General features: G+C 47.7%; 1 protein-coding gene across 1 annotated transcript in view; it reads right to left on the reverse strand.

Moving 5' to 3' along the window:
• Positions 1-13,387, reverse strand: part of kif1c (kinesin family member 1C) — an 86,892-nt gene that overhangs the window by 37,942 nt on the left and 35,563 nt on the right. The window contains exons 6-15 of the mRNA XM_045211899.1: positions 12,105-12,170; positions 11,772-11,950; positions 9,851-9,962; positions 6,523-6,745; positions 6,332-6,410; positions 4,424-4,572; positions 3,442-3,686; positions 1,874-1,953; positions 1,544-1,619; positions 1,163-1,242 (exon numbers count right to left, since the gene is read on the reverse strand). Coding sequence (XP_045067834.1) covers positions 1,163-1,242; positions 1,544-1,619; positions 1,874-1,953; positions 3,442-3,686; positions 4,424-4,572; positions 6,332-6,410; positions 6,523-6,745; positions 9,851-9,962; positions 11,772-11,950; positions 12,105-12,170 — 1,289 coding nt within the window. The remainder of the gene's footprint in view (positions 1-1,162; positions 1,243-1,543; positions 1,620-1,873; positions 1,954-3,441; positions 3,687-4,423; positions 4,573-6,331; positions 6,411-6,522; positions 6,746-9,850; positions 9,963-11,771; positions 11,951-12,104; positions 12,171-13,387) is intronic.

The following is a 13,387-nucleotide window of genomic DNA, read 5'->3' on the forward strand; positions in this document are numbered from 1 at the left end:
CACTAACCCATCACTATACATCCAGTATGACATCCTTAGGGTGCTAACCCAACCAAGAGTTCATTATAACTTCATATTGAATTATTTCCATCATCATCAACTTGAACAAAGTCAAATAAAACGTTGCTTTAAACAGAAAATCACACATAGCACCTGCCTGCTACCTTGTCAGTACTGAACTGACCTGGTGTCAGTCCTTCCCAGTACTGAACTGACCTGGTGTCAGTCCTTCCCAGTACTGAACTGACCTGGTGTCAGTCCTTCCCAGTACTGAACTGACCTGGTGTCAGTCCTTCCCAGTATTTTAACTGACCTGGTGTCAGTCCTTCCCAGTATTTTAACTGACCTGGTGTCAGTCCTTCCCAGTATTTTAACTGACCTGGTGTCAGTCCTTCCCAGTATTTTAACTGACCTGGTGTCAGTCCTTCCCAGTATTTTAACTGACCTGGTGTCAGTCCTTCCCAGTATTTTAACTGACCTGGTGTCAGTCCTGTCCAGTGTACTGGGGCTTTGCCAGTATTTTAACTAGTCCTGAACCGGGGCTTGGCCAGTATTTGAACTAACATGGTGTGAGTCCTGAACCGGGGCTTGGCCAGTATTTGAACTAACATGGTGTGAGTCCTGAACCGGGGCTTGGCCAGTATTTGAACTAACATGGTGTGAGTCCTGAACCGGGCCAGTATTTGAACTAACATGGTGTGAGTCCTGAACCGGGCCAGTATTTGAACTAACATGGTGTGAGTCCTGAACCGGGCCAGTATTTGAACTAACATGTTGTGAGTCCTGAACCGGGCCAGTATTTGAACTAACATGGTGTGAGTCCTGAACTCGGGCCAGTATTTGAACTAACATGGTGTGAGTCCTGAACCGGGCCAGTATTTGAACTAACATGGTGTGAGTCCTGAACCGGGCCAGTATTTGAACTAACATGGTGTGAGTCCTGAACCGGGCCAGTATTTGAACTAACATGGTGTGAGTCCTGAACCGGGCCAGTATTTGAACTAACATGGTGTGAGTCCTGAACCGGGCCAGTATTTGAACTAACATGGTGTGAGTCCTGAACCGGGCCAGTATTTGAACTAACATGGTGTGAGTCCTGAACCGGGCCAGTATTTGAACTAACATGGTGTGAGTCCTGAACCGGGCCAGTATTTGAACTAACCGGGTGACTCCCTCCTTGATGTAGTATAGCAGACATTCTGACATCAGAGGATCCTCGTTCAGATTCACCAGGTGGGGCGTCTGGCACACAAAGGAGGACAGACACAAGGTGTTCACACAGTTACCAGATTAGATATGAGAAAGAATGAAACTGTAAGTATGACTGCTCAATGTGGTCTGAGGGGGGTTGTGTATGAGTGTGTGCATATGTATGGGTGTGTATGTGTGTGTGTGTGTGTGCATGCGTGGGCAGGTGTGTGTGTGTGCGTGCGTGCGTGGGTGTGTGTGTGTGTGTGTGTGTGTGTGTGTGTGTGTGTATGTATGTGTGTGTGTGTGTGTGTGTGCGTGCGTGCGTGCGTGCGTGGGTGTGTGTGTGTCGTACCCCTTTAGGAGAGAACACCCCTAATGTTCCTCCATCTTCTTTAATGGACACTCCCATCTCAGCCAGCAGAGACTCTCTGGGGGAGGAGCAACATACAGACAACATCTATAATACAATACAACATCTATAATACAATACAACATCTATAATACAATACAACATCTATAATACAATACAACATCTATAATACAATACAACATCTATAATACAATACAACATCTATAATACAATACAACATCTATAATACAATACAACATCTATAATACAATACAGTACCTCTCTGTTCTCTCCCTCTCCCCCTATCTATCCTTCACTCTTCCCCTCTCTCACCTCTCATGTCGTATAGATTCAGTCTTCCTCAGTTTCTCCTCCCACGTCTCGTTCAGCTCAGCAATGATCTTCTCAGTCTCCTAGACAACAACCCATCAGAACCCAGAATCAGACACAGTAGTCTAGTACAGTAAACTAAACTAGTAGACTCCTAGAGACGGTAGCCTAGTACAGTAAACTAAACTAGTAGACTCCTAGAGACAGTAGCCTAGTACAGTAAACTAAACTAGTAGACTCCTAGAGACAGTAGCCTAGTACAGTAAACTAAACTAGTAGACTCCTAGAGACAGTAGTCTAGTACAGTAAACTAAACTAGTAGACTCCTAGAGACAGTAGTCTAGTACAGTAAACTAAACTAGTAGACTCCTAGAGACGGTAGCCTAGTACAGTAAACTAAACTAGTAGACTCCTAGAGACGGTAGCCTAGTACAGTAAACTAAACTAGTAGACTCCTAGAGACGGTAGCCTAGTACAGTAAACTAAACTAGTAGACTCCTAGAGACGGTAGCCTAGTACAGTAAACTAAACTAGTAGACTCCTAGAGACAGTAGCCTAGTACAGTAAACTAAACTAGTAGACTCCCTAGAGACAGTAGCCTAGTACAGTAAACTAAACTAGTAGACTCTAGAGACAGTAGCCTAGTACAGTAAACTAAACTAGTAGACTCCTAGAGACGGTAGCCTAGTACAGTAAACTAAACTAGTAGACTCCTAGAGACGGTAGCCTAGTACAGTAAACTAAACTAGTAGACTCCTAGAGACAGTAGCCTAGTACAGTAAACTAAACTAGTAGACTCCTAGAGACAGTAGCCTAGTACAGTAAACTAAACTAGTAGACTCCTAGAGACGGTAGCCTAGTACAGTAAACTAAACTAGTAGACTCCTAGAGACGGTAGCCTAGTACAGTAAACTAAACTAGTAGACTCCTAGAGACAGTAGCCTAGTACAGTAAACTAAACTAGTAGACTCCTAGAGACGGTAGTCTAGTACAGTAAACTAAACTAGTAGACTCCTAGAGACGGTAGCCTAGTACAGTAAACAGATATGTTCCCTAACCCTAACCCTAACCCTAGAGACAGTAGCCTAACCCTAACCCTAACCCTAGTCCAGTAGCCTAGCCTAGCCCTAACCCTAGAGACAGTAGCCTAACCCTAACCCTAACCCTAGTCCAGTAGCCTAGCCTAGCCCTAACCCTAGAGACAGTAGCCTAACCCTAACCCTAACCCTAGTACAGTAGCCTAGCCTAGCCCTAACCCTAGAGACAGTAGCCTAGCCTAGCCCTAGCCCTAGAGACGGTAGCCTAGCCTAACCCTAACCCTAACCCTAGTCCAGTAGCCTAGCCTAGCCCTAGCCCTAGAGACAGTAGCCTAACCCTAACCCTAACCCTAGTACAGTAAACAGATATGTTCCCTAACCCTAACCCTAACCTAGAGACGGTAGCCTAGCCTAACCCTAACCCTAGTCCAGTAGCCTAGCCTAGCCCTAGCCCTAGAGACAGTAGCCTAGCCCTAGCCCTAGAGACAGTAGCCTAACCCTAACCCTAGTACAGTAAACAGATATGTTCCATACCTCCAGTCTCTCAGCAACCTCCTCTTTACTGATGGTCTCAACAAGCTCCTCCCCCTCAGCAAAGTCCGCCGTCATGTGATCAAGGTCTCCGTCAGCGGTGGAGTCTACGTCAGGGTCAGGGGCGGAGTTTGAATCCTGGGTAGGGCTCTGTGGGGCTTCTGATTGGCCGTTAGTGGTGATTGGCAGGTTGGTGGGCGGGCCTGAGGGGGAGGAGCCCACAGCACTGTTGTTGTTCACCTCTCCACCTGAGAGAGAGAGATAGAGAGAGAGAGAGAGACAGAGAGAGAGAGCGAGAGAGAGAGAGAGCGAGAGAGAGAGACAGAGACAGAGACAGAGACAGAGACAGAGACAGAGACAGAGACAGAGACAGAGACAGAGACAGAGAGAGAGAGAGAGAGAGAGAGAGAGAGAGAGAGAGAGAGAGAGAGAGAGAGAGAGACAGAGACAGAGACAGAGACAGAGACAGAGACAGAGACAGAGACAGAGACAGAGACAGAGACAGAGACAGAGACAGAGACAGAGACAGAGACAGAGACAGAGAGAGAGAGAGAGAGAGAGAGAGAGAGAGAGACAGAGACAGAGACAGAGACAGAGACAGAGACAGAGACAGAGACAGAGACAGAGACAGAGACAGAGACAGAGACAGAGACAGAGAGAGAGAGAGAGAGAGAGAGAGAGAGAGAGAGAGAGAGAGAGAGAGACAGAGAGAGAGAGAGACAGAGACAGAGACAGAGACAGAGAGAGAGACAGAGACAGAGAGAGAGAGAGAGAGAGAGAGAGAGAGAGAGAGAGAGAGAGAGAGACAGAGAGAGAGAGAGACAGAGACAGAGACAGAGACAGAGAGAGAGATGGGTCAGAGCTCTGTGTGTTTGTTACCTGTTCCTGCCAGTAGTTCAGACAGACCCTGTGAGAACAGCAGTGTTTGTTACCTGTTACAGCCAGTAGTTCAGACAGACCCTGTGAGAACAGCAGTGTTTGTTACCTGTTACAGCCAGTAGTTCAGACAGACCCTGTGAGAACAGCAGGTCTCTCAGTCTGTTGACTTCCTCTTTCAGTTCTCTGATCAGTCTTGCGTTGGGATCCTCATTGATTATAGCATTACACCTGATCTGCTTGGCACGGTCCGCATACCTAGAGAGACAGACACATGGAGACTGATACACATGGAGACTGATACACAGACACATGGAGACTGATACACATGGAGACTGATACAAATGGAGACTGATAGACAGACATATGGAGACTGATAGACAGACACATGGAGACTGATACACATGGAGACTGATACACATGGAGACTGATACACATGGAGACTGATACACAGACACATGGAGACTGATACACATGGAGACTGATACACATGGAGACTGATAGACAGACACATGGAGACTGATAGACAGACACATGGAGACTGATACACATGGAGACTGATAGACAGACACATGGAGACTGATACACATGGAGACTGATACACATGGAGACTGATAGACAGACACATGGAGACTGATACACATGGAGACTGATACACATGGAGACTGATAGACAGACACATGGAGACTGATACACATGGAGACTGATAGACAGACACATGGAGACTGATACACATGGAGACTGATAGACAGACATATGGAGACTGATAGACAGACACATGGAGACTGATACACATGGAGACTGATAGACAGACACATGGAGACTGATACACATGGAGACTGATACACATGGAGACTGATAGACAGACACATGGAGACTGATACACATGGAGACTGATACACATGGAGACTGATAGACATGGAGACTGATAGACAGACACATGGAGACTGATACACATGGAGACTGATACACATGGAGACTGATAGACAGACACATGGAGACTGATACACATGGAGACTGATACACATGGAGACTGATAGACATGGAGACTGATAGACAGACACATGGAGACTGATACACATGGAGACTGATACACATGGAGACTGATACACATGGAGACTGATAGACAGACACATGGAGACTGATACACATGGAGACTGATAGACAGACACATGGAGACTGATACACATGGAGACTGATACACATGGAGACTGATAGACATGGAGACTGATAGACAGACACATGGAGACTGATACACATGGAGACTGATAGACACATGGAGACTGATACACATGGAGACTGATAGACATGGAGACTGATAGACATGGAGACTGATAGACAGACACATGGAGACTGATACACATGGAGACTGATACACATGGAGACTGATAGACAGACACATGGAGACTGATACACATGGAGACTGATAGACATGGAGACTGATACACATGGAGACTGATAGACATGTAGACTGATAGACAGACACATGGAGACTGATAAACATGGAGACTGATAGACAGACACATGGAGACTGATACACATGGAGACTGATACACATGGAGACTGATAGACATGGAGACTGATAGACAGACACATGGAGACTGATACACATGGAGATGATACACATGGAGACTGATACACATGGAGACTGATAGACAGACACATGGAGACTGATACACATGGAGACTGATAGACATGGAGACTGATACACATGGAGACTGATAGACATGTAGACTGATAGACAGACACATGGAGACTGATAGACATGGAGCCTGATAGACATGGAGACTGATAGACAGACACATGGAGACTGATAGACATGGAGACTGATAGACCGACACATGGAGACTGATAGACAGACACATGGAGACTGATACACATGGAAACTGATACACATGGAGACTGATAGACAGACACATGTAGACTGATACACATGGAAACTGATACACATGGAGACTGATAGACAGACAAATGGAGACTGATAGACAGACACATGGAGACTGAGATATGTACCTACCTGAGTGTGCTGAGTGTTTCTTCATAGTTAATGTCTGCTGGACTGAGAGCTGCTATCATCGCTGTTCTGGAGTTCCCACCTGACAGAGTGAGACAGGTTTATCTATCACATAGACCTCCCCTCCATCCATCCTCTGTCCTGTGACAGTTTAAGGTTAATACGTTGTGTGAAATGTCCAGCAGGACTCTCACCCAGGTTTTCTTTCAGTAGCCAGGTCAGGACTGAGTCTCTGTAGGGGATGAAGTCAGACTTCCTCTTCTTACTGTTCTGCATTTCAGCCAGAGCAGAGATCACCTTCCCCAGGGTGGTGAGAGACTTGTTGATATTAGCTCCTTCCTTCAACCTCAAGCCCTTTGCCCCCGACGAGTCAGCTCTCTCACTACCCGCTAGGTCCACCAGACTCACCTTACTGACCTGGAGAGAATAACATGGTTAAAACCTAACCCCTGACCTCTAGGTCCACCAGACTCACCTTACTGACCTGGAGAGAATAACATGGTTAAAACCTAACCCCTGACCTCTAGGTCCACCAGACTCACCTTACTGACCTGGAGAGAATAACATGGTTAAAACCTAACCCCTGACCTCTAGGTCCACCAGACTCACCTTACTGACCTGGAGAGAATAACATGGTTAAAACCTAACCTCTGACCTCTAGGTCCACCAGACTCACCTTACTGACCTGGAGAGAATAACATGGTTAAAACCTAACCCCTGACCTCTAGGTCCACCAGACTCACCTTACTGACCTGGAGAGAATAACATGGTTAATACCTAACCTCTGACCTCTAACCTCTAGGTCCACCAGACTCACCTTACTGACCTGGAGAGAATAACATGGTTAAAACCTAACCTCTAACCTCTAGGTCCACCAGACTCACCTTACTGACCTGGAGAGAATAACATGGTTAATACCTAACCCCTGACCTCTAGGTCCACCAGACTCACCTTACTGACCTGGAGAGAATAACATGGTTAAAACCTAACCCCTGACCTCTAGGTCCACCAGACTCACCTTACTGACCTGGAGAGAATAACATGGTTAATACCTAACCCCTGACCTCTAGGTCCACCAGACTCACCTTACTGACCTGGAGAGAATAACATGGTTAATACCTAACCCCTGACCTCTAGGTCCACCAGACTCACCTTACTGACCTGGAGAGAATAACATGGTTAAAACCTAACCTCTGACCTCTAACCTCTAGGTCCACCAGACTCACCTTACTGACCTGGAGAGAATAACATGGTTAAAACCTAACCTCTGACCTCTAGGTCCACCAGACTCACCTTACTGACCTGGAGAGAATAACATGGTTAAAACCTAACCTCTAACCTCTAACCTCTAGGTCCACCAGACTCACCTTACTGACCTGGAGAGAATAACATGGTTAATACCTAACCCCTGACCTCTAGGTCCACCAGACTCACCTTACTGACCTGGAGAGAATAACATGGTTAAAACCTAACCCCTGACCTCTAGGTCCACCAGACTCACCTTACTGACCTGGAGAGAATAACATGGTTAAAACCTAACCCCTGACCTCTAGGTCCACCAGACTCACCTTACTGACCTGGAGAGAATAACATGGTTAAAACCTAACCCCTGACCTCTAGGTCCACCAGACTCACCTTACTGACCTGGAGAGAATAACATGGTTAAAACCTAACCTCTGACCTCTGACCTCTAGGTCCACCAGACTCACCTTACTGACCTGGAGAGAATAACATGGTTAAAACCTAACCCCTGACCTCTAGGTCCACCAGACTCACCTTACTGACCTGGAGAGAATAACATGGTTAATACCTAACCCCTGACCTCTAGGTCCACCAGACTCACCTTACTGACCTGGAGAGAATAACATGGTTAAAACCTAACCCCTGACCTCTAGGTCCACCAGACTCACCTTACTGACCTGGAGAGAATAACATGGTTAATACCTAACCCCTGACCTCTAGGTCCACCAGACTCACCTTACTGACCTGGAGAGAATAACATGGTTAAAACCTAACCCCTAACCTCTAACCTCTAACCTCTAACCTTACTGACCTGTGGAGGGAGGAAGGTGATGGGAGAGACTCGTTTCACATCCAAGTAAAGGGAGTCAACAGCATCATCCAAGTAAAGGGAGAGTCAACAGCATCATCCAAGTAAAGGGAGAGTCAACAGCATCATCCAAGTAAAGGGAGAGTCAACAGCATCATCCAAGTAAAGGGAGAGTCAACAGCATCATCCAAGTAAAGGGAGAGTCAACAGCATCATCCAAGTAAAGGGAGAGTCAACAGCATCATCCAAGTAAAGGGAGAGTCAACAGCATCATCCAAGTAAAGGGAGAGTCAACAACATTATTTGGGTTTGAGTTAACAGAATATCAACTTTTATAAAATGACTTATTAATTGGACAGTTACTTGGGTGGCATTTCTTTGGGGGGCCGCACAGCCCTCCATGTGCTTGCCAGAGGTAGCCTGACTGCCATTAGGTACCGAGATGAGATCCTCAGACCCCTTGTGAGACCATATGCTGGTGCGGTTGGCCCTGGGTTCCTCCTAATGCAAGACAATGCTAGACCTCATGTGGCTGGAGTGTGTCAGCAGTTCCTGCAAGAGGAAGGCATTGATGCTATGGACTGGCCGCCCGTTCCCCCAGACCTGAATCCAATTGAGCACATCTGGGACATCATGTCTCGCTCCATCCACCAACGCCACGTTGCACCACAGACTGTCCAGGAGTTGGCGGATGCTTTAGTCCAGGTCTGGGAGGAGATCCCTCAGGGAGACCATCCGCCACCTCATCAGGAGCATGCCCAGGCGTTGTAGGGGGAGGTCATACAGGCACGTGGAGGCCACACACACTACTGAGCCTCATTTTGACTTGTTTTAAGGACATTACATCAAAGTTGGATCAGCCTGTAGTGTGGTTTTCCACTTTAATTTTGAGGGTGACTCCAAATCCAGACCTCCATGGGTTGATACATTTGATTTCCATTGATAATTTTTGTGTGATTTTGTTGTCAGCACATTCAACTATGTAAAGAAAAAAGTATTTAATAAGATTATTTCATTCATTCAGATCTAGGATGTGTTATTTTAGTGTTCCCTTAATTTTTTTGAGCAGTGTATTAGATTCTGATATCCAAACAGCTATGATGTGATTAATGTAATATTAGATTAGTCTCCATTTAAAGAACAGAAAAGCATCTCATTCCTGTCATAAGACACGTGTCATGGGTGGGATCTCTCTCTCTCTTCTCATTAGGCAATAGGAAATTCCCCTTGGTCTGAGTTTGCAGTGGGCTACTTCATCACGGGAACGTAAGTCTGAATCACCGCGTAAGTCTGAATCACCGCGTAAGTCTGAATCACCGCGTAAGTCTGAATCACCGCGTAAGTCTGAATCACCGCGTAAGTCTGAATTACCTCCACTACACATTCATACACAAACACATAACCCCCTCCCCTCCTCCCCCCTCCCCTCCTCCTCCTCCTCCTCCCCCCCTCCTCCCCCCTCCTCCTCCTACCTTCTCAGTGTCCAGGGAGGTGAGTTGGTCTCTTCGTTTCTGTGTGAACACGATGGTGAAGACTGCGTGGGAACGACTAGACGTCTCGTTCATATTGGTCGCCGCCACCGTCCTGAAATCAATACCAATCAATCAATATATCAGTCAGTCAACTAGTAATCCCTCAATGAACACACCCACACACACACACACCCCACTGTCCTAAAATCAATTACACAATGAGTTAATATAGCAAACAATCTGCTTTCACCAATATATCACACCCACACAGAATGGTCTATCTCCTGTTTCTGTAGTGAGACAGCTTGATGTACAGTACACCCCCTGGACAGGACACTAGTCTATCTCCTGGTTCTGTAGTGAGACAGCTTGATGTACAGTCCACCCCCTGGACAGGACACTAGTCTATCTCCTGTTTCTGTAGTGAGACAGCTTGATGTACCAGTACACCCCCTGGACAGGACACTAGTCTATCTCCTGTTTCTGTAGTGAGACAGCTTGATGTACAGTACACCCCCTGGACAGGACACTAGTCTATCTCCTGTTTCTGTAGTGAGACAGCTTGATGTACCAGTCCACCCCCTGGACAGGACACTAGTCTATCTCCTGGTTCTGTAGTGAGACAGCTTGATGTACAGTACACCCCCTGGACAGGACACTAGTCTATCTCCTGTTTCTGTAGTGAGACAGCTTGATGTACAGTACACCCACTGGACAGGACACTAGTCTATCTCCTGTTTCTGTAGTGAGACAGCTTGATGTACATTACACCCCCTGGACAGGACACTAGTCTATCTCCTGTTTCTGTAGTGAGACAGCTTGATGTACAGTACACCCCCCTGGACAGGACACTAGTCTATCTCCTGTTTCTGTAGTGAGACAGCTTGATGTACAGGACACCTCCTGGACAGGACACTAGTCTATCTCCTGTTTCTGTAGTGAGGCAGCTTGATGTACAGTACACCCCCTGGACAGGACACTAGTCTATCTCCTGTTTCTGTAGTGAGACAGCTTGATGTACCAGTACACCCCCTGGACAGGACACTAGTCTATCTCCTGTTTCTGTAGTGAGGCAGCTTGATGTACCAGTACACCCCCTGGACAGGACACTAGTCTATCACCTGTTTCTGTAGTGAGACAGCTTGATGTACAGTACACCCCCTGGACAGGACACTAGTCTATCTCCTGTTTCTGTAGTGAGACAGCTTGATGTACAGTACACCCACTGGACAGGACACTAGTCTATCTCCTGTTTCTGTAGTGAGACAGCTTGATGTACCAGTACACCCCCTGGACAGGACACTAGTCTATCTCCTGTTTCTGTAGTGAGACAGCTTGATGTACAGTACACCCCCTGGACAGGACACTAGTCTATCTCCTGTTTGTGTAGTGAGACAGCTTGATGTACAGTACACCCCCTGGACAGGACACTAGTCTATCTCCTGTTTCTGTAGTGAGACAGCTTGATGTACAGTACACCCCCTGGACAGGACACTAGTCTATCTCCTGTTTCTGTAGTGAGACAGCTTGATGTACCAGTACACCCCCTGGACAGGACACTAGTCTATCTCCTGTTTCTGTAGTGAGACAGCAGGACACCCCCTGGACAGGACACTAGTCTATCGCAGGGTCTATATTTTAATGCTGAGTGCCGAGCAGAGAGGCATAAACCGGGATCGAACCCCCAATCTCTAACCACAAGGCCACCTAACCCTAACCCTAACCCCAACCTCTAACCACAAGGCCACCTAACCCTAACCCTAACCCTAACCCAAGGCCACCTAACCCTAACCCTAACCCTATCCCTAACCCTAACCCCAACCCAAGGCCACCTAACCCTAACCCTAACCCTAACCCTAACCCAAGGCCACTGAATTGGTATAATCATCAATCTATCCACTCACACACTCTGTTCCCTCACCTAGCTTTGTTTCCGCAGTCCATTAGGTCCTGAATGTCGTTGTATCCGGTTACAGCCAGTTTAGACAGATCTTCAACGTAGGGTCCCATTATAGGGTGCTCCCTAACACGGAGTGTACCCTTCGACTTAGGGTTCAACAAGTCACGCACCCTCTCACAGTAGATCTCCATGTATGACACCTGTAATAGAGTACGGACTAGTGAAGGGGAGAAGTGAAGTGTGGAAGAGTAGAAGTGAAGGGTGCTAGAAGAGTGTAGAATTGATACGTCACTAAAGGGCTTACTCCAAGTAAAGGAAGGAAGGGAATGCAGTCTAGAAGTGGGGGTGTCATACCTCTACTGAGAAGGAGAGATCAGGATCTGTGTTCCCAACTGTCCTCTTAAACAAATCCTCACACAGCTGGAGAGAGAGAGAGGGATGGAGAGAGAGAGGGAGGGGGATGGAGAGAGAAAGGGAGGGGGATGGAGAGAGAGAGTGGGATGGATGGAGAAAGACAGAGAGAGAGAGGGATGGAGAGAGAGAGTGGGATGGATGGAGAGAGAGAGGGGGATGGAGAGAGAGAGGGGGATGGAAAGAGAGAGAGAGGGGATGGAGAGAGAGAGAGAGAGAGGGATGAGAGATGAGAGAGAGGGATGGAGAGAGAGAGTGGATGGATGGAGAGAGAGAGAGGGGGATGGAGAGAGAGAGGGATGGAGAGAGATGAGAGAGGGGGATGGATGAGAGAGAGGGGGACAGAGAGAGAGAGAGAGGGAGAGAGGGATGGAGAGATGGAGAGAGAGGGATGGAGAGAGAGAGAGGGATGGAGAGAGAGAGGGGGGGATGGAGAGAGAAAGGGAGGGGGATGGAGAGAGAGAGTGGGATGATGGAGAAAGACAGAGAGAGAGAGGGATGGAGAGAGAGAGTGGGATGGATGGAGAGAGAGAGGGGGATGGAGAGAGAGAGGGGGATGGAAAGAGAGAGAGAGGGGGATGGAGAGAGAGAGAGAGGGAGAGAGGGATGGAGAGATGGAGAGAGAGGGATGGAGAGAGAGAGTGGGATGGATGGAGAGAGAGAGGGGGGGGATGGAGAGAGAGAGGGATGGAGAGAGAGAGGGATGGAGAGAGATGAGAGAGGGGGATGGATGAGAGAGAGGGGGACAGAGAGAGAGAGAGAGGGAGAGAGGGATGAGAGATGGAGAGAGAGAGAGGGATGGAGAGAGAGAGAGGGATGGAGAGAGAGAGTGGGATGGATGGAGAAAGACAGAGAGAGAGAGGGATGGAGAGAGAGAGAGAGAGGGATGGAGAGAGAGAGGGGGATGGAGAGAGAGAGGGGGATGGAAAGAGAGAGAGAGGGGGATGGAGAGAGAGAGAGAGGGAGAGAGGGATGGAGAGATGGAGAGAGAGGGATGGAGAGAGATGGAGAGAGAGGGGGATGGAGAGAGATGAGAGAGGGGGATGGATGGAGAGAGAGGGGGACAGAGAGAGAGAGAGAGAGAGAGAGGGATGGAGAGATGGAGAGAGAGGGATGGAGAGAGATGGAGAGAGAGGGATGGAGAGAGAGGGGGATGAGAGAGAGAGAGGGATGGAGAGAGAGAGAGGGATGGAGAGAGAGAGGGGATGAGAGAGGGATGGAGAGAG

This window comes from Coregonus clupeaformis, chromosome 39 (genome assembly GCF_020615455.1).
Source record: "Coregonus clupeaformis isolate EN_2021a chromosome 39, ASM2061545v1, whole genome shotgun sequence".
Classification (NCBI taxonomy): Eukaryota; Metazoa; Chordata; class Actinopteri; order Salmoniformes; family Salmonidae; genus Coregonus; species Coregonus clupeaformis.